The following is a 24898-nucleotide window of genomic DNA, read 5'->3' as shown; positions in this document are numbered from 1 at the left end:
AGCCATTCTTTGCACGTGAGATATCTTTTAAAAGACAAAACCGTGAGTCCATGGACTAGAGCGGATAATACCTCATATTTATTGGCCGCAATAGGATCCAAAGCTCTACTGGCATTTGATCGTTGCGACACAGATCTGGGAGCATAAGATATATCGTATTGAGAAGGCATCAAATAAACCTTCAAGATATGGGAGAAGCATTTCATCATTTATTTTGAAAGCTGGCTTTGTAGTACAAGCGATAATCACTCAACAGGTGTTGGAAAAACAGCAACATCAAAAGCTAATTAACCTTAGAATTCACAGGTCAGAGATGAACCCATCGACTTATCCCATAAACTGGATAGATGAGATTTTTGGGCTCAAACACCAACTCTTGAAAGGGAATGAGGCGCCGAGGAGTACATCCCTAGAAATGTCTACTTCCTCCATTGAAGACAATTCTTTGCCTTGCGCCAATTCTCATAAATTTTCTTGAACAACAACAGCATTACTGGTGGCGCGTCAGTCATATGGTGGAGCAGCTAGCAGGACCACCTCTCGTCTGTCTGGTATTGTAGGAATTGCAGCCCGGACACTTGTGAGCCACTATGTGGAATTGGACATTTGACCTCATTCCACAATCGTTGCAAAGGATCCACACCTGAAAAAGTATCAATTGACAGGAAAATTTAAGAACCCATTGGCACCATTTTTTGCTCCAGCCACATTCATTTTACAAAAAAATTAGCTCTCTCTCTCTCTCTCTCTCTCTCTCTCTTGTTGGAATTAGTTCAATCTTTCTTACCATCTTATTCTGGTACATTTCAGGCATTGGTGTCGAAGCTACCTGTAATTGGTTGGCAGGACATTTAAGTACTTGCCCATCAAGAGTTGCTAGTAATTAGTGATCACATCATGATGCGAGGAGAATAGATATTACCTCCTGATCAAGCTTTTTCCATACACCGGACATGTTGCAAACTGATCTTGAACAAACAGGGCATGTGAATCTGTGCATAATAAACCATGAAAATCCTAAGCATTGCAAGAAATAATGTAGAATCTATAGAAATAAGCATAAAAATCTTGTCCAGTTGAGAAGCTATCAGCTAATACATTCTTCATGTTTACTTACTGGAAATGCACCCTCATCTCCTTCAAGCATTCCAAATGTATTGTGTGACCACAAGGCAATACACTTATGTCCTTGGTTGACTCAAAAAGATACTGACAACACAATGAGAGAACATCAAATTTGTGAAATATTAGTAATAGCTGACTGCAGTATTAATTAATTAATCAAAAAGCACACCTCAAAGCAAATCGGGCAGTTGTGGTGCATTGCTCTTTCCACACAATGGTGTGAATCCTTCAGCGATGTGCTATAGCAACATCCTGAAATAGATGTCACAAGTCACAATTAAGTAAATTTACACGACTGAAGATCAAAGATACCAATTACAGAGAATACTGCAGGAAAAAATAACATACCACAACGATAGCAGTGGAAGAAGTTCTCCTCACCCGCGGTTCTGTTAAAAAAAAAAAAAAAAAAAAAAAAAAAAATTAATACAGAAAGAGTGTAAGGACCAGCCAAATAGTATAATAACTAAAACATGGCTCCGAAATAGTGATATGCTATGAGGGTTGAAAAACCCTAACCTGCATATCCCACATCCGTCACAATGGTATTGATTCTTAGAAACCTGGAAAAAGAAACGGATCTTGTCAATCACAAGAAGATTGACATAAAAATTTTTCGCCTACATAAGACAAAACAAATTATAGTAATAAGAGTTGTTGAGAATAATTATCCTTACATTGTCATCAAAGAACTTGCACTTGCCACAAAAGTATTTTCCCATGCAAACTCCACAGTTTGAGCAGTACTGCTGAACCTGATTATCAGAAACACCAAAAAAAGATTAGTTGCAATCCAGCAGCACTTCTCAGCCTCAAAACTGTGAGCAAATTGGGTGATGATAAAGTAGTCCAGAGTTGATTTTGAAACTTACATCTTGCTCTGTGTCACAGAGGGAGCAGATAACCTGGGACATACAGCACAAAGAGAAATAATTAGTGCAAATAATGATTTGTTACCTTGAAAGATTATGATTCCCTCTTTGAGGAATTAAGAAAATTAAACGAGGAGATAAAAAGTTCAAAGGAAAAGGAAGACGGTGGGTCTCTCCAAAAAGTTAAGACCTTATCCAAAACAGCCCTCTTTTCAACAAAATAACAATTTCCAAAAAAACGCTCCCAAAAATTAAAGAAACAAAGTACTCTCAACACCATAAAATTTTTTTAAAAAGTATGTGAAATTCAAGGGGAAGAAATGAGAACCACCTTGAAAAAGTCAGACAATTGATTATGGACAACAGTTGCATGTAATGGCAGAGCTATCTATCATTCAAAAGTTAAAAAGCACAACCTTATCCATAAACTAGCATCTTTTCTTAAGGAATTAAAAAAAAAAAAATCGAAGACTTTATCAACATATTCCCAACAATGAAACAGGTTCCAAACCATCAATTAAAACTCACACGAGATAAGGAGTAGGAGAAAAAGGAAAATTAGATACGAGCAAAATCGTCTAAAATTACAAATACATCTCCCAAATGAATTAAAAGCCCAACCTTTTTCACTTCATGGCGAGGAATCTCGTGACGTTCTCGAAGGTCAATTTCCAGGGAGTTCTGCTCAAAGTCATTAAACAAAAATTAGATTTTTTTTTTCCCCATCTTCACATAAGAAAATTTATATTTATCAAAACAAAATATCGCATTAAAGCCTTAAAAAAAAAGGTTCAAGAATCTCACCTTCACTTCGTTGTGGCAATGCCTGCAATCAAAGATCTCGTCACAGCACGGCGCCCTTATCTTGCATCTCCTCCTATAATGGGAGCACCTATTGCAATCAAACAACACTATCGAAGTCAAAATCAAAGCCTAATTTTTGTATATAAAAAAGGAAAAAGATTCAATTTTGACGAAAGTTCAAACAAAAATTCTGAAATGGTAACATACCCGTACTGCCCAGATCCCAAACCCATCTCGTTCGATGCCATGTCCAACCGATATCTGGAATCCGGATTGCAATAGACTCCACCAAAAATATCTTCTTTTATCTCCACTTAAAATCCAAAAACACCATTAATTCACCTAGTTACCTGAAGAAAACCCAGAAATTAAGCCATTTTTTTTTGACCGAACAGAAATTAAGCATAAATCCCCCCATCCCCCCCCTCTTTCACCTCCCAATCCATCTCCATCATCCTGCCATCCATTCTCACCTCTCGTCGGCTGCCAACGACGAGACGATGAGATACTGTTTCCCCGACCGTCAGGAAGCACCACAGAGGCCGGGGAGAGAGGGGGGGAGGTCGAAGGGTCGGCAGAGACCAATTAATGGCCTCCCCGGCGCCCTTCTGCACAACCATACGTCATCACCCCAATCACAAAGCACGCTTCACTGGAGAAAGTTGGTGCGGTAACGTTACCGGTGACTGAGGAGACGTGGCGGAGCGTGCGGGGGCAGCGGAGAAGAAAACATGGGCAAGAAGGTGCCCATGCGAATCGCGGGATTGGGGTTTTATGCCGGGGCGGTGGGGCGGCGCCGACAACGCCGGAGTCACGTGACGCCACGGCAGCATGGTGTCGGTCAAAAATCAAGGCGCCACGGAGAAATTATTGGTCCGACAACGTGGACTTCAAATCATCCAGCAAAACACCACGTTAATCAGTAAAATTTTAAAAAAAATCAAAAAAAAAAAATCGGAATGACTAGATATGATTAACTGTACATTTTATTTTTATTATATATTAATAAAAAAATAAAATTTCAAATCTCATGATGCTTTATCAAATGATCCAAAATCCACACCATAGGATATTTCAAACCAATAATTAAATATTGAGCATATCTCCCGAATATTGTATTTATTTTGAGATTGAAAAAAATAAAAATTATTATTAGATTAAATCTATCAACCCAAAATAAATCAATAAAACTGAAAAATAACACATTACACAATTTTTTTTTGTCAAATTGATCCACCAGCTAAGCGGTTGGATCCGATCCAATTAGAAGTTAGCTATACGTAGGAAATTAAATTAATGAACGTGAAGGGGTGGGACCGTGGGCCCAAGAATGGATGGAAGTAAATCAATGGACGGAGCTAGAGCTGGGTTTAGGACGGCGGATAAAGTTGGGTCACTTAGGATAGGGAGACGTTGGATACACGTGGGACGGAGGAGGTTGGTGTGTCGGCTACCACTTTGAGGGTGGCACGGGTTTCGGATGGGGACAGGTGGCAAATCATATTTTTTGGATTTAATGTGATGAGATTTTTATGGGCAATAATTGGGACATAAAATGGGTGCGTTGGATGGTAACGCATGAAAATATCTTGGGACTAAAAAAAATTATTAGATAAATCATATCTGATCCTAGAGCACGTGTACGGTGGATAATGGGGTTAATTTTCTTATCCCTATTGATTGAATACAACGGGGATACTGGGACAAGTCATTATTGGACTGATCCACTAAATTGGATCCATTTAATAATTTATCGACCGAGCCACAAGGTGCCATGAGCAAAAATTTCCTTCACATGGTATTGCCACAACCGAATTGTAGTACGACCAAGGCGTAACCCATCCACGTAGGGCTTTTAATAAACAGTGGGAATGGAAACTGGAGAAATTATTGCCTGGACCGCGCTCAGCTAGACCAGCGCACGTCTCGAAACCGTGCACGGTGGATAACGTGTAATCGGAAATCCATGAAATACAAGGATTGATGTGGTGTGTTATCCACCGTGGGATCTGGGTACCCCAGGTAATAATTTTTTTGAAAACTGTCTGCATCTGCTTGCCATGTGGACACCGATCGGCACAAAAGTTTCCTTGGATCGTTCTACAAGGCGTAACCCATCCACGTAGAGCTTTTAATGAACAGTGGGAATGGGAACTGTCTGCAGCTGCTTGCCATGTGGACCCCGATCGGAAGAAAAGTTTCCTTGGATCGGCGTGATGCTGCTGGCATGGCAAATGGCATAATCACCATTGATTTTTGTCAACAGTTCATCGGATTTTTAACCAATTTAATATTAATTTAAAAAAATTATCAAAATAATATTTTTTAAAAATTATTTACTGAAATACTATAAAAAATAAAAATATCCTATAATAAAATGATTTTTCATACTGACTCATCGTTCTTATCGTCAGTTAAAAAATAGGTGGCATGAGTCTATTAAGCTAGCATTCCTCCTTTTTTTATCCTGAATTTTTCATGACCACATGGCAAATAAAATCATCTTATAATTAGATAATTTTTTGATAGAAAATATTTTTATAAATAATTTACATGAAATATTATTTTTATAAATATTTTTAAAATTAATATTATTTTTGTAAAAAAATCTCATCCCACCGAACATCTCTTCTTTCTCTCTCTCCCGAGGATTCCAATTGTATATTTCACACCAAACCAGCACAGCTTTCAAAGCATTTTAATTTTTTTTAATAAGATGGACTATTTATATGATTATTATGCAAATATATATAATATATATATATATATATATATATATATATATATATATATATTAAAAATAAAATATTTTAAAAATGATCTAAGAAACTCGCTCATGTCAGTCCGCTAAAAGCGCAGATCTTCGAATAACCATTTAACAATTCAATAATGGTGCAAGCGAAAAAGAGATGCACCCCTCTCTCCTCGGTGAAATCCAAAAAAGAAAAGAAAAAAAAGAAAGGAATGAAAATTGGAATTCAGGATCCTAAATGCAATCTATGATGATCAATGTTTTAATAAAGGGAAGACAAAATTGAAATGAGGGGAGGATTCATCATGCAGCCGAGTGGAGGATTTCTGATGATGATTTGTTTGCAACGGGTTTTGCAACCTGTATTGTGCTTGAAAACCAAGACCGATTGCTAATGGTATTCTATTGCTCCAATGAGATTATTGTTTCGACGCACTGATGCTCCATTTACGTAGCAAGTTTGCTTTCTAATTTTGTTCGGCAATAGTGCTCTCTAATTACAAATGGAGACATATCTTGCAAATCAAGCATGCTGCTAGCTGAAACTTGTTGAGAACTTGAGATGCTCCAAAATTTATTAATGTGACCGGTGAAGGATCGTTGGAGGCATTCGTTGTGCGGTGCCCCAGAAGAGTGAGGCTCATGCAAGTGGCGCATTAGGCCTACTTACCTGACAACAATTGGTGAGTCCAGTTAACAAGCTAGATCCAGGGGCCTTTGATAGTTTAGGTTGACAGTTGTGTTGAATCCTTGAATCAACTAACCTGTCTGTTATACCAACATTGCACCTTGTACACCTGTGTGCGTGTTTTGGAAAAATAAATGGTTGAACAATAGCTTAAATGTTATCATTTTTTTGTTGCAGCTAATCTCTTGTTGCATCTATTATCGATGAAGAGTACATGTAAAATAAAATTCACACTGATCAGAATTATGTCCGACGGGATCCTCCAATGCTTAAGTCAGTAAGAAATGATGAATAACAGATAAGTATTTAGAGAAGCAGAGTTTCAGCTCCAAAGAGTCATTACCAAATACTGTTCATTTATCTCCTTTTATAGATGAGTTGTTGGTAACTATTTATAACGGTTAGACACGTGGATCTCGTTTATCTCTGCATTATGTGATCATAGGATGGATGGTTATACCGGTCACTGATCATGTTCTGGATATTATGCGCTTTCTGCGCTGGCAATTTTTGGTTTGCCGACTATATATCGGTAGTTTGAAGATATCGACTATATGTCGGTAATTGAGGAAGTCCGAATGACCATCAATTGGCAACTCTGATATGCCGACGGTCATCGATCTGAAATCAGCCGAGTCATCATAGTTGGAGTTTGTCAAGAATGGTTGAGGATAGCCAACTGTCAATCAGTCCATCGATTGATAGTCGACAGTTCGTGCTAATCATGCCGATTAAAAGTTAGAATCAGAGAGTCAGCTAAATTGTCCCAACAGTTGCCCCCCACTCGCAAGTCTAAAGTAATCTAACATGTGGATTGTCACGTAATTTGACACGTTGGACGAAAAGAGTTGTCACATATTGTCTCGAGCCCCGATTCAATTGCAGACATTAATGATTTTTTGAAATACGAAGGATCTCCAGCTGTTTTATCGTTTCGATAATTATGAAATCATCATTGGGGTGTCACTTCGAAAAGATAGTCCGACGTCTGGTGAATTCGGACGATTCGATTCTGACTAGTCGATTTCAGCCACGTGTCCAGATGTCATTGGCTTTGTGCTATTCACGTGGATAGTGATTAGGTGGCATGATCTGAGAGTAGGTGTGTCAAACCATCCGATCAATGGCCGATTTTGATATAGCTATGTGTCGAAATCTGAGGAAGCTCTGATTTGAATAATCTCATCCAGATCGTTGAAGGGTTCTATATATATAATGTCCCTTTTCTTGGGACTTTCTGCTTTTGCATTCATCATTTTCTTCTGCAACAGAAAGTTCTACCCCAGGCACTGAGAGCTTTCCTTATTCACGTCATTTTCTAGTTCCAGATCGAGTTCTCGTTTCCTTCTCCTAGGTTTTTTCTTCTTTTCTTCTTCTAGCTTCTTTCATTTTCAATTGCACGTAGGGGTAAGAAAGCGAAGGCTTCATCTTTTTGAGATAGTCGATCGAAGAATCCGACCAATGATTCTCATTCAGGTTCAGAGACGGAGGTTTCTTCCTTGTCCGAATCCAATGTTGATCGGCTCTGAGAACAGTATCATATCTCGGAGCAATTTTAATTTTTTGCTCCTAGTCCGGATAGTCGAGTGAACTCTCCTCCTTTGGATCAGGTTGCATTTTATGTCTTCGATTTTCGGGCCAGTCTTCGATTTTTGATTTCAGAGTTTGTCCGAAATTTTCTTGACTATTACCGTCTTTGCTCTGCTTAACTAGCTTCGAACTCCATTCAGCTGATTATCAGTTTTGCTCTGTTGTGTCATTTTATCCCGTCTAGCCCTCGTCCTTCTCTTTTCTAAGCCTTTTTTATCCTTCGTCCTCATCCAAAAGCCAAAGATTGTTAGTTTTTCAATCCGAGGAAGGGTCTTTCCTTTATTTTCGATCTTCCATCATCCATCCATGGGTGGAAAAATCAATTTTTTTTGTTTCTTCTTCATCTTCTTGAGGCTTCCTTTCATCTTGGGGCGATCTGAGATCCGACCCCAATGAACATAGTCGGATTGACATCATTGATCGGGAGGATTTTTTTTGACTTAAAGATATGGAAGTTCCAGTGCAGCGAGAGCTAATGACAAAGCAGGCTCTTTATGATGTGGACTTAGTTCGATAACTTCTTTAGCTATAGCATAATCGGTCACTTTATTTTTTTATTTGCTTTCAAAGTTTGTACTGAACTTCTATCTTTTGATTGTAGTTATGCGGTCGATAGCACGAGTTTTAGCTGCCAATATTCATCTTCATGCTGCTAGGAAGAGAGCAACGACCGACGTCGGATCATCCCGATTGACGAAGAAGAGTCGGGCTGATCTTGGATCGGTACCGATGAGGGAGGCTGACATTCGGTTATTGCATTGTCAGCTCTGATAATGCTTCCTTCTGCTAAAGTACTGTCAGTCGAAGTAGAGACAACAAGGATGAAGATGCCACACTAGAACCATCAGTAGCTCCTTCAGTCGGGGTACGGGCTGACCTACAGTCGCGATCAAACCAAAACTATCTGTTGCTATGCAAACCATTCTTGAGGTGGTGCGGTCTCGAGTGCAGTCGACACTGACTTTATGACGATTTCCAGCGAGCGACCGTCGATCGAAGAGTGGGGAAAGGCGCCGGCTACTTCTGTCGACAATGGATCGTCGGGGGTCTCCCCACCCTCTTTGACATCAAAATTCTGATTGATGAGTCGTTTTGGCCAATCTGACATTGGCCAAATACCTCATCGAGGCAACTCTTCTCTCGATCAACAGAGAGAAGGAAAGATTGGATAGTGTCCGAGATATTTTTTTCTTTTTATTTGACAATGCTTGGGATAAGTCAATGATACTTTTCTTTTTTTTTTTGATCTAACTTGTCCTTTCTTTTCAGCCGGCACACGATATGTATGCTTTGAAGAGCATATATCAAAATTCATTGAGCTTCGTCAGGCGTGGATGGATAAGGTCACAGTCGCCAACACAAAAAATTTGCTGCCATCGAACAACTTCGAGCAACAGCCAAATAGGAAAAGATGCTTCAGGAAGAAATCTCCCACGTGATGGTGAACTAAATCCTCTAGAGCCGAATTAGGATCAGCTCAACAGAGCATTACATCCCTAGAATCTCGGATCAAAAGTAAGAAGCATTCAATCAATCAGCTTCGGAGAGAGAGGGATAGATGCATCAAAGAACTCGAGGTAGAGCGTGGAAGGCATCGAGCCACCCAAGAGAGGTTGGCATTGGCCGATGCAGAGTCGGCCTACGTCATGGAAGAAGCTGAATCGACGAAGAATGCTCTGAGTTTGGCCATTGAGAATTTCAAAGAATCATAAGAATACAAAGATGAAATTTCGAGGGTAGATTCACCTCATACTGTATCAAATACAAACACGGCAAGATGCAGTCAAAAATTATATCCGAACTTGGATCTGAGCAACATCATCCCCCCTAGTTTGGGAGAAGAGGTTGCTGAGGAGACCACCATGTCGAATGAAGGAGATGCACTGGCTGCATCAGAACTTACTCCAACCATTGAAGTTGTACCAGAGCAAGGTGAAGAAGAAGCTGACTGGTGATCGGTGTAATACTTTTCTTTTTTTCTTTTTGTAATCATCTTAGTCCAATTTTGTAATTGGACCTTGGATCCAATTATATAATTTCTTCTTCAATGAATGAAAATTTTTAAGTATGAAATCTCTTTTTACATTTGTACTGTAATGTCGTTGAATAATAATCAGATTACTGATAATCCATTGGTGAATTGAATGTCGACCCATCCATCGGTATGAATTAAATATCGATCAATAATCGTAGTAGGGTTTGTCGCTAATCGGGTGTCAGCTGACTTAGCATCTATACTTTAGGTATTTGATAGACGATGATAAGTTGAATATTCTTCGACTGACCGTAGTCAAGTCTGTGTATTTTCTATTCGATCGGAGTCGAGTCGGTATAATATTCTGCTTAGCTAAAGCTAAGTCAGCATGAATAGTCATTCGACTTAAGTCAATTTTTATAATGAAAAATTGAGATATAGTCGGTACAAGTTGATTGATTACACAGTATTGTTCGACTTAAGTCAATTTTTATAATCAAAAATTGAGATATAGTCGGTACAAGTTGATCGAGTACTTATCGATCTGATGCTATTTTTGTAGATGACTAATAGTTGACTGAAGATTTCAAGATTCAGAGTCCCAATTTTTATTTTGAATATCATATGTAAATAATTTTATTGATAGCACATCTTCAAATTATCGACTTTCCAAGTATGAGGATAGTCGTCCCATCAAGGGTTTCTAGTCGATATACATCCGGATGAAGTGTTTCGATTATTCTATAAGATCCTTCCCAATTTGGAGATAATTTTTCTTGATCCAAAGCTCTTCGATATTCCAAATTACTTGACTCATTATATTGCTCTACACTTACTGATGGCAATCCGATCTCAAGTGGAATCATCGTTTCAGTTCTATAGGCTAAGTTGAATGGCATTTTCTATCGATATATGAGAAGTTATCCAATATGCCCTTAAGATCGAATATAATTTTTCTACCCAGAAGTCTTTAGCTTCATTCAGTCTGGTCTTGAGACCATGTAGAATTGCTCGGTTTGTCAACTTCACTTCACTGTTGGACTGTGGATGATCGACTGAGGTAAGCTTGTATGTAATATGAAATTTCATATAAAATTTTTTGAAATCTTAATTGTCGAATTATCGACTATTATCGATGATGATGGTGTATGGTAGACTGAACTATATATGATTGATTTCTGAATGAAATCTTCCATCTTACTTTTAGTGATTTGTGCTAAGAGTTCAGCTTCTACCTATTTGGTGAAGTAATCAATGGTAACCACTATAAATTTTCTCTGACCAAATACCGGGGGAAAGGACCTAATATGTCGATTCTTCATTGTGCAAGGATCACGGTGCAATGATTGATGTTAGCTGGTTGGCTGGTTGATGTTGTGTGTTAGTATATTTCTGACATGGTTCATATCTTCGAACAAGTTCAGCTGCATCTTTCTTTATGGCGGGCCAATAATATCTTTGTCGCAAGACTTTATAAGCTAATAATTTATCCTCCAAGTGATTTTCACAAATCTCTTCATGAATTTCTTAGAGTGTATAGTCGGCATCCGTTGGTCTCAAGCACTTTAGTAAGAAAAGAGAGAATGACTTTTATAAAGTTGTCCATTCATTAAAATATATTACGAGATCATCCATCATAGTTATTTGGCTTCTGAAGGAGTTGCAAGTAGAGTTCCATCAGTCAAATACAGGATAATCGGATCCATCCAGCTTGCTCGCCATTGATTTGCAATACTTCTTCGACTTTATCAATACTCGGTTGTTTAAAACATTCGATAACGTCCGACCAAATGAGCTGAATGAAATAGTTACGAGTCGAGAAGTGTATTAGCTTGAGCATTTTTTATTCTCGGAATGTAAGAGATCTCAAAATATTTAAAGTCGATGTGAGATCTTTCACTTTCTGAAGGTACTTCATCATAACAGGATTTTGGGCTTCAAACTCATCTTTAACTTGTCCGATAATCAATTATGAGTCGATGAAAATCTTAAGTTATTGATGTCAATTTTTTGACAATCTTCAAGCCGGTTAGAAAAGCTTCATACTCGATTTGGTTATTTGAGGCTTTAAAATTAAATCGAAGGGCATATTCGATTACGATCCCTTCGAAATTGATGAGGATGAAATCGACTCCACTGCCTTGTGTGTTAGATGCTCCATCAATATGCAGCATCCAAATCAATGCTAAGTCGGTCTTAAGAGTTTCAATTTATTTCGATTTATCGTCGAGCTCATCCTTAAGATTATTGTCGGATATGGTACATTCGACGATAAAATCGATCAAAATTTATGCCTTCATTGACGGTCGTAATGATATTGAATATCAAACTCACTGAGTTTTATTATCTATTTCATCATTCGACTAAAATATCAGATCGATATAGAATTATCTTCAGTGACTGATCTGTCAAGATAACTATTGGATGTACCTGAAAGTATAAATAAAATCATTGTGATGATATGATTAGAGCATAAATCATCTTTTTCATTCTTGAATATCGTATTTTAACATTATGAAGTACCTTATCGATGTCATAAATCGATCGTAGAATTCATTTTCATCTTCTTGAACAAGTACTGAACTAACCACTTTCGCTAAAGTTGCCAGATAAAGATATAATATTTCTTCCACCTTCAATTTTGTGAGTAATAGTAGAGATGTCAAATATTTTTTCGGATCCTCGAAGGACTGTCGGCACTCATCTGATCATGAAAAATCTTTAAGATCTTGAAGAAAGTAAACATCTTTCTATCGATCTTAAGATAAATCGACTGAGTACGCGATCCTTCAGTAGTTGTTGTATCTCTATCTTGGAGCTTGACGCTTCATATTGATGATAGCCTTTATTTTCTTGAGATTAACTTCAATTCTTTATTGTGATACAAGAAATTTTAAAAAAAAATTAGAAAGTTACTTCGAATGCATATTTAGTCAAATTCAATTTTATCTGATGTCATCGAAGTGTGTCGAAAGCTTCTTCCAAGTTTCAAATATGATTAGAAGTTTGGAAGCTTTTCATTAGCATATCATAATATAGACTGTCATGTTACATCCAATTTGTACCTTGAACAGTTTGTTAATCAGTCGTTGATAAGTAGCTAAGACATTCTTTAAACGAATGGCATTACTTTGTAGCAGTAGATACATTTGTCGGTTATGAAGGCAGTGTGTTTCTCATCTTCGGATACCATCCAAATCTGATTGTAGTCCGCGAAAATATCCATAAAGCTTAAAAGTTGATATTCTGAAGTTGCATCAACTAGTTGGTCGATCTTTGGTAAGGAAAAACTATTCTTCGGATAAGCTTCATTTAGATTTATATAGTCGATGTAAATTCTCTATTTTTCATTAATTTTTTTCACCATCATTATATTGACAAGTCAATCAAATAATTAGCTTTTCTGATGAAGCCAGCCGCAAGAAGCTTGTCAACTTCTTCATCGATGATCTTTTGCCTTTTAGGAGCAAAATACTTTTCTTCTATCTCACCGACTTAACTTTATGATCAATATTCAGTCAGTGAGTTATTACTTTTGGAAGAATTTCTGATATTTCGATTGCGATCAAGTAAAAATATGACATTTTTCTTAGTAGATTCACCAGTTGTTATCGCTCCGGATCAGATAATTACGATCAGTTGCTCAGCTAGTTCACTCATTTCTTCATTTTCTCTTTAGTCTAACTTATCAACAGACAAAGAATCTTCAGATTGATTATTCTTTGTAGAGATCATGAAGCAATATCGAGCAAGTTGTTGATCTCCATGCATTTCTGTGACTCCATTTTTTGTTGAAAATTGGATCAATAAATGATATGTCGATACTATTGCTCTCAAGGTATTAAGTTTAGATCACTCAAATATGATATTATAAGTCAAGAAAATTCAGACAACTGTGAATATCACGAGAGTGATACTTTATTGTGGATCTGTTTTCACAGTTAGTGGAAAAGTAATTTTTTTTTTCACAATAATTGCATCTCCAGAAAAATTGATAAATGGCGTAGAGACTCTTCTGAGTTGGTTAGTCGGTAGTCGCATTCGAAAGAAAGTCGAATAAAAAAGAACATCGATAGAGCTTTCATTATTGATTAATTTTTTTTTTACATCATAGTTTGCTATCATCGTCAAAATGATGATAGTATCATCATGAAGAATTTGTATTCTCCGAACATCATCTTTCGAAAAAAGATTATATTGTTAAGTCATCATTTTTTTATCGACTCTTCTTCGAAAGTTGCCTCCCAGTTCTTCGATCGTCTAGAGATCATATTAATCACTCCCACCATCGATCGATTGTTGATCATTTTCTCAGCTTATGGTTGAGGCTGTTGGTCAGTGGGAGGTTGAGTCGGACGATCTCGTTGAAATTTTTAAGGTAGCCACATCGGATCATGGCCTTTATTTCATTCCTGAGTTGAATATATTGTTCGATATCGTGATCGTAATCACGATGAAATCGATAATATTTTTTCTTGTCGTGACTCTTCGATGGCACTTTCATCGATGGAAATGTCGAAGATACTCCTTTTCTTCGATCTCTATTAAGATCTGCACACGAAAAGCAGAAAGAGAAGTACAGGAGTCATACCTGCTACCATAGTTATTCGGTCTTGGACTTCATCGATGGGATAAAGCTCGCTTCTTGACGTTAATCGACTTGGTTCGATCGAAGCTTCATTTTTTTTTTTTTGACTTTTTTTTTTGTCTGGCACCGGTCAGAAGTACCTTCATCCATGCAAATATACTTGTATGCGTGCTCCAAGAATTCATCATAGATCTAGAGGAGAGTCTTATCCAAAAGTAGATGAATCTGAATCTCCTCAGATCTCTCTTCATAGTCGAGATGACCATATCTTCATTGAGATCCCCGATCTCAGGCATGGTCGTGTTAAAGCAAGCCATAAAATTTTCAATGTATTTGTCTCGCTTTGCTTGATGGAGAAGAACTATCTAATGTCCTTGGCACCTTTCGACTAGTGTGAAATGGCCACGAAAAAATATTTGAGCTACTCGAAAGAATTTTGCTCTCTGATTGAAGTCCAGAATACCAAACTCGAACAGCATTCTGAATAGTTATCGGAAAGTCAATATATAAGAGGACATCGGTGGCCCCCTAGATCATCATGAAAGCCTTATAACTCTCCAAATGATCAATTAAGTCGGTAGAGCCGTCATATGACTCTATTTGCAGTATCTTGAATCGAGACGGGATCAGCTCGTCCAAGATACGCTGAGAAAGAGATTGGACAGTGTGAAAGTTGAGGTCATTGGAAGATTTCTGACTTTCCATATGGAGTCGGACAAGTTAGCGGTCAATCTTCTTAAATTTATGCTCGTAGTTATTAAGCCGCCATTGCTGAAAAAATCCGATGGTAGAATCTCCTGAAGAATTTGAGGATGGAGAAAGAAAGGTGCACGGTCTTTTTTCCTTTTTGATACTATGTACATGAGAAGGAGAAGAAGATCATCGTGAAGGATGAGTGACATGATGAGAATATCGAGAATGCAGTTGCTTGACTTGATGAGAACATCGAGACGATCGTCGTTCTGGAGATGAAGAGGGTGAGTACCGTGGAGGACGATGGCTGTGCCTGGATGGCACTGAATAAGCCACCGGCTCTTTCATCGATGGCTGCTGTTGTTGTTGTGTCTGTTGTTATTAGAATCTGTGCACCACCTCGTCAACACCTTCATTTGTTACATTAAAGCAGCAATTTGTACATCCATAGTGATTACAGGATGCGAAGAGCTGGGTGGAGGAGGGAGATCTTTTCGGTGAGAAGATTGCCTCACGAATCTTATAGAATTATTTTGAGCTTGATCTTTACTATGATTATTCATATTTTTGTCCCTTCCTGACGTGCTAATCTGTTGCAGTCAATCTCCTGTTGCGTCTGTTGCCGGTGAAGAGCACCTACAAAATAAAATCTACACTGATCAAAATTATGTCCGGCGAGGATCCTTCGATGCTTAAGTCAGTGAGAGTGATGAACGACAGATAAGTATTTAGAGAAACAAATTTCAGCTCCAAAGAGTCCTTACCAAATGCTATTTATTTACCTCCTTTTATAGATGAGTTGTTGGTAACCATTTGTAACAGTTAGATACGTAGATCCCGTTTATCTCAGTATTATGTGATCGTGGATGGGTGATTATATCCATCACTAATCATGTTCTGGACATTATGCGCTTTCTGTACTCACAATTTCTCATTTGCTGACTATATATTGGTAGTCTGAAGATATCGACTGTATGTCGACAATTGAAAAAATTCGAATGACCATCGGTTGACAACTCTGATATACCGATGGTCATCGATCTGAAATCAGTCGAGTCATCATAGTTGGAATTTGTCAAGGATGGTTGAAGATTGCCGACTGTTAGTTGATCCATCGAATAATAGTCGACAGTTCATACTAATCAGATCGATTGAAAGTCGGAATCGAAGAGTCGGCTAAATTATCTCAATATTTTCTTACTTGGATAAGGGAATAGGATTCAATTTTGATTAAGGTCAGCTCATGGAATGATATAGATTAGTAGGTAGGGATTTTTTTCTCTCGATCTTAAACAAAAGTGAAAAACAAAAGAAAAAAAAGAAGATTGAGCATAGGTTGGATTGCATATGCCATATGATCCAATTTAAATTTGGGTTACTATTTACCATCCAGCTCAGTACAAATAAAAATGATGAAATATATTGACCAGAGCAAACTTAATGACATGGGATATTTAGCTTTGGATTAACAAAATATGAGTTGTTTCCCTTGCCACCTCATGGATGTGATCTAGTTTGGTCACAGAACATGAACTATTATGGCTTGCTTGCTCGCTAATAGTGGCAATTCATTTCACAAGATCATCGATTTGTTTTAAAATTGTATTTATATTTATATATTTGAAATACATTAGTTGATCATCAATAGGTTATTGTTACCTGTTGGAGAAATTTCACATGGATCAATGATATAAAGAAGTCAAAGGCTCAAGATATCCCAACCTAATAAGTCCATCTACTGGGGCACCGTCGGCGTATTGTCGGCCATGATTTTTTTCGCTCCATCATCGACTAGTCTTCAACTTCTGTCCATCGGTGGTCCATAGCCTGAGCAGATGAAGACCACCGACTGACTCTTGATAACCCTCATCCGAATCTGCTAATATTTTCTCAATAGCCAATTTCTATAGACTAGGCTGAAGAGTCATCGATGCACTCGAATGATGAGCTCAGTCTGCATAGATAACGGTCTTGAACTAATCACATCCGATCGATCGACTTTCTGCTGTCGAACGGACTTCCAGCTCTTGACTTTCTATCCGAAGATGGCATAGAGCATTTGACTTCGAATCGTGACCAACCAATCCTTGACTCACTGATATTAGTTGGCATATCAATGCAAAGTGCAACGCTTGCTAGGCGACAACTGTTACAAAATGGATAAGGCAACTACTACCACCATATCCTGAGAGTCTCGAACGACAGTTCCGCCACTATGTACAAATTACGTCCTGACCGGATGGGATCGTACCAACTGACTTACTAACCAAAACTTGCCTCTGTCCATAAAAAGAGATCGAAAGGGGATCCTAAAAAAGATATGTCATTATTCTGCCTCTCACGCTCCTCCATCTATTGAACAAGAGTTCTGACTTGAGCGTTAGAAGGTCCCCACCGAAGCAACCTTCATGACTTTTTTACAGATCACTTCTCCAAGAGACCCAATTCGCTGTCCACTCCAGTATCCCGACGTCCTGCGAAATCTTGCACCAACAGATTGACGTTAAAGAAGGGCTATCCCATTTGGAGAAGTACAAATTGAGAGCAGTAAAATCATGCCACCTAAGAGAGCTTCATCCTACCATACCAATATCATCACTCCTTGATCGATAGAGAGCCAGACCAACAATCAGGTACAACCACCAGCAGCGAAAACTCCCCCGCCTCTTCAACCGATGGGGATAATGGTGGATCAGTTCAACCTACTCTTTCAGCAGGTCCAAAATTTGATGGCTGCTGTCCAGATGATCTGAGCCGCTCTTATACCTCCACAAACGATGTCGCAGTCTGATCAGGCCATCCCTGCACCTCTATCAATGGCACCACCACCAAATTCAGTCTTACAGTCACCACCATCGAAACAGCTGTGGGCCCCTCTGCAAAGTCTGGAGAGAAGACAAATCCGTCTTAGAACTCTGGAACCAAGAAAGCGACGATCTTCAAGCCCCCAGTCAGGACATGACTCTACCCCTGATTGGCATCTCCCTAACACTCTAAGGTTTGCACCACACAAAATGATGTACTCGAGCGATGGCTTCGGAAGATTGATCAATGGATTGATGCAATCGCAATACTCTTTTGGCACCATATGACAGGTTCAATAATGACCTTTCTTTTGATTCAAGGACTATACAGGAGTCACTTCTTCGACACATCAAGGCTCCACAGTTAGAAAACTATCATGGGACTATCGACCCCATCGATATTTTGAGAGCTTCAAGACGGTGATGCTTCTTCATGGAACCACTAATGCCATCCTTTGTCGAGTCTTCCCTCTACTCTAAAAAAGATGGCTCGATATTGATATTCTAGTCTGAAACTGGTCTCGATTCATTCTTTTGGATAGTTGAGCTGATCTTTTGTCGATCATTTTGTTAATAGCCGACATCAACAGAAGCGATCCAACTACCTCTATATTGTCAAGTAGAGAGGGTGAGTCGATCTAGTTTTTTGTCAACCGCTATGGCTACTCTGGATGTTCACGATCTGGATTATTCGATCGTGATGTCCGTAATGATGAACGGACTTTTGAAGAATGACCTCAAGAGGTCACTGGTGAAGACCTATTCCTGGGACTTCCCCAACATGTTGATCCAGGTGGAGAAATACGCCCACATGAAGGAGGTCTTCGTTGAAGATGAGGCCTCCACTAGTTCCATCATAAGAGGAAAGTAGAATAAGGAGCACTCATCGAGGTGAGAGGAGAGAATCCAACAGCACTCCAAATCTCCATCTCGAAAGTCGAGGAATGGGACCCCTCCTCAGAACTACCAACCTAGGAGTCTACAGAAAAGGGATCGGCATGCCTCACAACTGAGGAGGTATAATAATTACACTCTACTGAATGTCCAAGGACTCAAGTGCTGATAGAGATTAGAAGATAGCTCCCGGAGGTGAGGAACCTATAGACACCCCTTACTTGAAGAAATTCTAATAAGTACTGCTTGTACTATCGAGATCATGATCATGACATAGAGAAGCATATTCAACTCCAAGATGAGATCAAGAATTTCATCAAGCATGGATGTCTCGATCGATTTATTCAACGAAGAAGGGAGCAGCGAAAAGATCGATGGAGATCTCCTCGGCCAATAGAGCAACCACAGTAGACCGAGCTACAGAAAGATCGAACCCTAGTCAGCATAATAGACACTATCACTGGGGGGCACCGCAGCGAAGGGATCGACGAAAATGAAGAAGCGGTAAAAGATGGAGAACTGGAGAGCCTATAACTTTTATCGAAGAAGATGCTCAAGAAATTCAGTTCCTGCATAATAATGCGGTGGTTGTAACTTTGAATGTTGAAAACTATGATATACGTCGTGTCCTAATTGATAATGGAAGCTCTGTTGTTATCTTATTTTATGATACTTTTCAAAGATGAAATATCTGTTGATCGACTAGAGAAGATTGATTCCTCACTAGTTGGATTTATCGAGAACCCCAACCCTATGGAAGGAGTAATCATGCTATCTATGAATGCTGGCTGATTCTCTCTCTAATCCATCATTTAAGTTGATTTTCTGATCGTCTGAGTATCCTCAATTTATAATGCTGTCCTCGACTGACTAGACCTGAATGCACTTTGAGCCATTATGCCCACATACCATCTGAAGGTAAAATTTTCAACATCACATGGAGTCGAAAAAGTCTATGGAGATCAGGACTTGGCATGTCATGGCTACAATATCGCTTTTCAAGAGCCAGGCCTGTCGAGTCCTTCTTAATTGAAGGGTTGGATACTCACATGAGCTAGTCGAGAGTGGAGAGAACCAATTGAGGACCTCATCTCAATCCCTTTGGTGGATGAAAATCAAGAGCACACAATTTAGAATGGATCAAATTTGTATTAGGTAACAGAAGACCAACTAACCTTATTTTTGTAGACAAATGCGGACGTCTTCATCTAGACACTGGTGGATATGTCGAGGATTGATCCCTCGATAATGGTGCACCAATTGAATGTAAGCTAGAATCAACACCCCTTCAAGCAAAAAAAGTGGAGTTTCATGCTTGAGCAGTAGAAGGCAACAATCGAAGAGGTGGACAAACTGCTCCAGATAGGATTTATCAAAGAAAATAATTTATCCAGAGTGGATCGTGAATGTGGTCATAATTAAGAAGACGAATGGAAAATAACAAATATGTATTGACTTCACTGACCTTAACAAAGTCTGCCCTAAGGATAGCTATCCCCTATCGATGATTGATCAGCTGGTCGATGCCACATGGATCATGAGCTTCTAACCTTCATGGATGCCTTCTTCAATTATATCCAAATCCAGATGGCATCTAAAGATGGAAAAAAAATAGTTTATATTACTGACCGAGGTCTCTTTTGTTATAGGATCATATCTTTTGGTTTAAAAAATTCAGATACAACTTATTAGTGCCTGATAAACAAAGTTTTCAAAGATTAGATTGGATAAAATATAAAGATGTACATAGATGACATACTCGTTAAAAGCAAGTCTATGATGACCCATATCGATAATCTCAGAGAAATCTTCACCACTCTGTGAAAGTACAAAATGAAGCTGAATCTGACTAAATGTGCCTTCAGAGTGACTTCGAAGAAATTCTTAGGCTTTATGGTTTCCAACCGAGAAATAAAGGCCAACCTGAAGAAGATCAAGACCTATGCAAGAGATAGCTCCTCTAAGGATGATCAAGGAGGTACAGTGTCTCAAACAAAGATTGTTGCTTGGAACTTTTTGTCTCAAAATCGGCTGAATGATGTCTATCTTTTTTTTAAATTCTGAAGTAGTCAAAAAACTTTCAATGGATCGAAGAGTGCCAAAAAAATTTTATAGATCTCAAAAATACTTCGGATCCACCTCGCTGCTCGGCAAGCATGATCCTTATGAGGAGCTATTCTTATACTTTGCGATTTCGCCCACTACAATGAGTGTAGTGTTGGTTCAATAATGAAGTAAAATTCAAAAGCCGATCTACTACATCAGTTGAACCCTGAGAAATACAGAGACCCAATATTCAAAGCTGAAAAATTTAGCTTACGCTCTCTTTATTGTGGCTTAAAAGCTTTGATCTTGCTTTTAAACTCACACCATCATTCTCCCAACGAACCAACCGATAAAGAATATCCTTTATCGGCCAGATACATCAGGATGAATCACAAAATTGGTGATTGGACTATCCGAGTTCGATATTTAGTTTCGATCTCGACCAGCTATTAAAGTCCAAATCTTGGTCGACTTCATGGACAAATGTACTTATTTTGAATGAGCTAGCTAAGCTGAGAGAAGCCAAGCCCCAAGTGCCAATGGTCGAAGGTCCTTCAGAAACTTGTATCAATTCCTAGGTGATGTACGTGGATAGCTCATCCAACTCTGTAAGATTCGGAGTAGGATTGATCCTCTCAGATCCAGAAAGGATAGTAGTTGAGTATGCCTTGCACTTCGAATTTTAGCAATAAATAATGAAGCTGAATATGAAGCCTTGGCCGTAGAGCTCCGAATAGCTAGAGGGTTGGGATACGAGATCTGAAGGCTTGTAGTGACTCCCATTGGTCGTCGAGCATATTCAGAGTAATTATGAGGCCGAGGTATCTCTAAAGATCAGAGATCTGACATCCATGTTTAATAAATTCGAAGTCCAACAGATATCCAACTCAAAAAATTCTAAGACCGACTTATTGTCTAAGTCGCAACATCGGCACTACTCAACTTGCCTAAAAAAGCTTTCTTTGAAGTAATAGACAGATCGAGTATTGAGGAGCTGACGATCGTGATGCAAATGAACAAGAAACCCTCTTGGATTGATCTACTGATCAATTATCTTAAGACGGAAAGCTACCTACAGATCGAAAAGAGGCTTCAAAATAAAATATCAATCATCCAAATATCTTTTTTATAAAGGAAAGCTGTACAAGGGGTCCTATTCTTTGCTCCTTCTCAAATGCCTACAACTATCTGAAGCAGACTACGTACTTAGGTAGATGTATGAGGGCATTTGTGAGAGTCACATCGAAAAAGAGTACTAGCTTACAAGCTCCTTCAATAGGGCTACTATTGACCGACTTTGCAAAAAGATTTTGAGAACTATGTTATGTGGTGGCAAGTGCTAGAGAAATTCGAACATATAATGACTGCCCAATGCTGATTATCCCCATTTGCGCACTCTGGCTCTTTGTACAATGAGAAATGGATATTCTTGATCCCTTTCCACTAGCTTCAAATCAGCGAAAGTTTCTGCTCGTCGCTGTAGACTACTTCACCAAATGGTTAGAGACCGAACCACTAGCCCACATCACAAAAGCAAGGGTGACAGATTTTATTTGAAAATCAATCATATGTCGGTTCAGACTACCTCGAGTGCTAATTACAGACAATGGACGGCAGTTCATTAGAGCTAAGTTTGAAGAGTTCTATGAGGAGCATGGGATTTCGCACCATCTTACTTTTGTAGCTCACCCTCAAGCAAATGGAGAAGTTGAGGTAATGAATCGGACCATTTTTCAGGGTCTTGGATAAGATTGGATAGAGCCAAAGGATCTTGGACTGATGAACTCCACCATATGCTCTGGACATATCAAAATACCAAGAGCTTCGATAGGAGAAATCCCTTTTAGCCTAGCCTTTGGGATGGAAGTAGTGATTTTTATTGAAATTGAGGCCCCGTCAGCATGAGTTGAGAACTATGACAAGTTGATTAACTAAAAAAGGCTACGTACTGATCTAGATCTATTGAGAAAATTTGAGAAAGAGTGCATATTTGAATGGTGGCTTATCAGCACAAGATCGCTTGGTACTACAACTCCAGTGTTCGAAATAAGATCTTTAAAGTCGACGATTTAGTTTTGCATAGAGCAAAAGTTTTTCAACCTGACGAATGTGGCAAGCTAGCTCTGAATTAAGAGGATCTATACCAGATGGATGAAGTGATCAAGCTAAGAACCTACCGATTAAAGCAATTAGATGAAACCCACTCTTTCGACTATGAAATTCAGAGAATCTCTAAGTATACTATCAGTAATGTATCGTACAATACTTTTTAATAAAATTCTTGCTCTTTAAAAATTATGGTTTCTTATTTGCCCATCAACTTGCAATCCTCAAAAATTGAAGGAACCTTTGATCAGCTTTAAACTAAAGACGATCTTTATTCAGCCTGATTGAAGAAGTCTTTGATCAGCTTTAAACTAAAGATGATCTTTGTTCGGTCTAACTGAAAGAGCCTTTGATCAATTTTAAACTAAAGATGGCCTTTGTTTGATCTGATTGAAGGAATCTTTGATCGATTTTAAAGTAAAGATAGTTTTTGTTCAGTCCGACCGAATGACTTTTGATCGGCTTTAAATCAAAGATGGCTTTTGTTTGGTCCGACTGAAGAAGCCTTTGATCAGCTTTAAATAAAAGATGGCCTTTGTTCGGTCTGACTGAGGTTGCTTTTGTTCGACTTTAAACAAAATGACCTTTGATTGGCCTAATAGAGGAATAACTGATGATCAAAAATTTTACACATGAATACTACGCAAGGAGATGTAAAATTCATTTTTATCATTAAAATGTTTTACAAAAATAGTGCTTCACGCACTACCAAAAAAAAAAAAAAAAATAGAAAAGGGATGAGAAGTTCATTCCTCATTCGAGGAGAGGGCCCCTATTTTCTCACCATTGTTGTCAAGGAGGAGGTAGCTGAGGTCCAACTGTGGCATCATTCGCCACAAGCGGGCCTTACAATCTTTGAACCCAAAGATGAAGGCGGAGGCCACGGCATCAGTGATTTCTTCCTCGAATGTCGTCGAGGTCTTAAACTCCTCGATACAACGCTCGTGGACCACATAGGGGATTCACATAGTGGAGGACGAGGCACTCTCACCCCCGTAGCAGTGGCGGCTTCTTTTCGGGCTCCATATAGGGAGTAGAAACCTAGCTCGACTGGGGGCAAATGGCATATCAAAGGATGCGGACTGGCCCGGCTCCCCTTTCTTCATCCTTTTTGATGAAAGGGCCTTCTTCAGGCGGCCCTCCTCTCCTTGACAGTCTCCTTGATAGCTTTCTTAGAGAGCATCAAGATGGCGGAGGGAACAGAGAGTTTTGTAAGTATTATGAGAGGAAGAATGGAAGGTGATGTTGAGAAAAATATCTCAAAATTCAGTTCACAATAAGACTAAAACGAGATCTAGGATGAAAAAATAAAATCCAATAAGATCAAGATCAGTCCAAATGGAGTCCAGATGAAGAAGATACACGTGAGGAAGTAGGTTGGAAGCAGCTGGTACCGTCCATGGGCCGTCGGAGGGGACCACAGGCCAGCACAGGTCGGAGGTGGTGCAGGCTAGGCTCGATAGCATGCTGGCACTGGGCCAGCCTAGGCATGCGCATGGCCCATGAACACGGGCACCCAGGCCCGTCTGGGTATCACAGTCCATGGTAGACCACACTCTGTGGCGGTTCATAGGTGATGGCATGGACCAGAGCATAATCCGATGGCTCTAGAATGGGCCGATCGTGATCAGACGGTTGAGAGGCTTTTCGAGTTTGATCAGGAGCGTAGGGATGCATGATTGGATGGCCACAATGCAAGCCGGTCACAATTGAATGGTTAGAATTGATTTTGAACTTTGATGTGGACTTAGTCTTCTAGTGAAACACTATTTTAAAATTTTTGGAGGCTATAAAACTTCGATTGACGATTCGTTTATTGGGTCAGATAGCTGGTGACGTCCTGATCATGCAGAGAGATTTGTTAAGAGATTTTAGAGAGTTTTTATGAGAATTTTGGAGCTTCTTTTTGAGAGACTCTTGTATAAAAATTGAGTGGTAAGTTTCTTTTATATTCTTTGATT

General features: G+C 39.0%; 1 protein-coding gene across 5 annotated transcripts; it reads right to left on the bottom strand.

The window, feature by feature from the left end:
* Positions 1–189: 189 nt before the first annotated feature.
* Positions 190–3634, bottom strand: LOC105043171 (E3 ubiquitin-protein ligase RZFP34). Of its 5 annotated transcripts, none has more exons than XM_073256094.1 (13): positions 3482–3634; positions 3009–3151; positions 2802–2889; positions 2619–2678; positions 1998–2030; positions 1803–1880; positions 1645–1688; positions 1474–1514; positions 1295–1377; positions 1118–1209; positions 923–992; positions 788–829; positions 190–643 (listed from the first exon to the last, which is right to left on the bottom strand). In XM_073256094.1, the coding sequence occupies exons 2-13, from the start codon at positions 3047–3049 to the stop codon at positions 509–511; spliced, it is 807 nt and encodes a 268-aa protein (XP_073112195.1). In that variant the 5' UTR covers positions 3050–3151; positions 3482–3634; the 3' UTR covers positions 190–508. The 5 variants fall into 5 exon arrangements, with proteins under 5 accessions (XP_073112195.1, XP_029119808.2, XP_073112197.1 ...); XM_029263975.2 differs by having other exon boundaries at positions 3009–3114; positions 3482–3500; XM_073256096.1 differs by lacking the exon at positions 3482–3634 and adding an exon at positions 3236–3473.
* Positions 3635–24898: the final 21264 nt, after the last annotated feature.

The sequence above is a fragment of the Elaeis guineensis genome, chromosome 4 (genome assembly GCF_000442705.2).
Source record: "Elaeis guineensis isolate ETL-2024a chromosome 4, EG11, whole genome shotgun sequence".
In the NCBI taxonomy this organism is placed as follows: Eukaryota; Viridiplantae; Streptophyta; class Magnoliopsida; order Arecales; family Arecaceae; genus Elaeis; species Elaeis guineensis.
Note: the sequence above shows the minus strand (reverse complement) of the source record. Positions and strands in the feature narration are given on the sequence as shown.

Bases quoted from the DNA above. Each gene is read 5' to 3' on its own strand.
- LOC105043171 (XM_073256094.1), bottom strand. From the start codon at position 3,049: ATGGCATCGAACGAGATGGGTTTGGGATCTGGGCAGTACGG. The intron at 1,881-1,997 runs GTAAGTTTCAAA...TCTGATAATCAG, and splicing joins TCTGTGACACAGAGCAAGAT to GTTCAGCAGTACTGCTCAAA. The intron at 1,210-1,294 runs GTGTGCTTTTTG...TTGTGTTGTCAG, and splicing joins ACTGCCCGATTTGCTTTGAG to TATCTTTTTGAGTCAACCAA.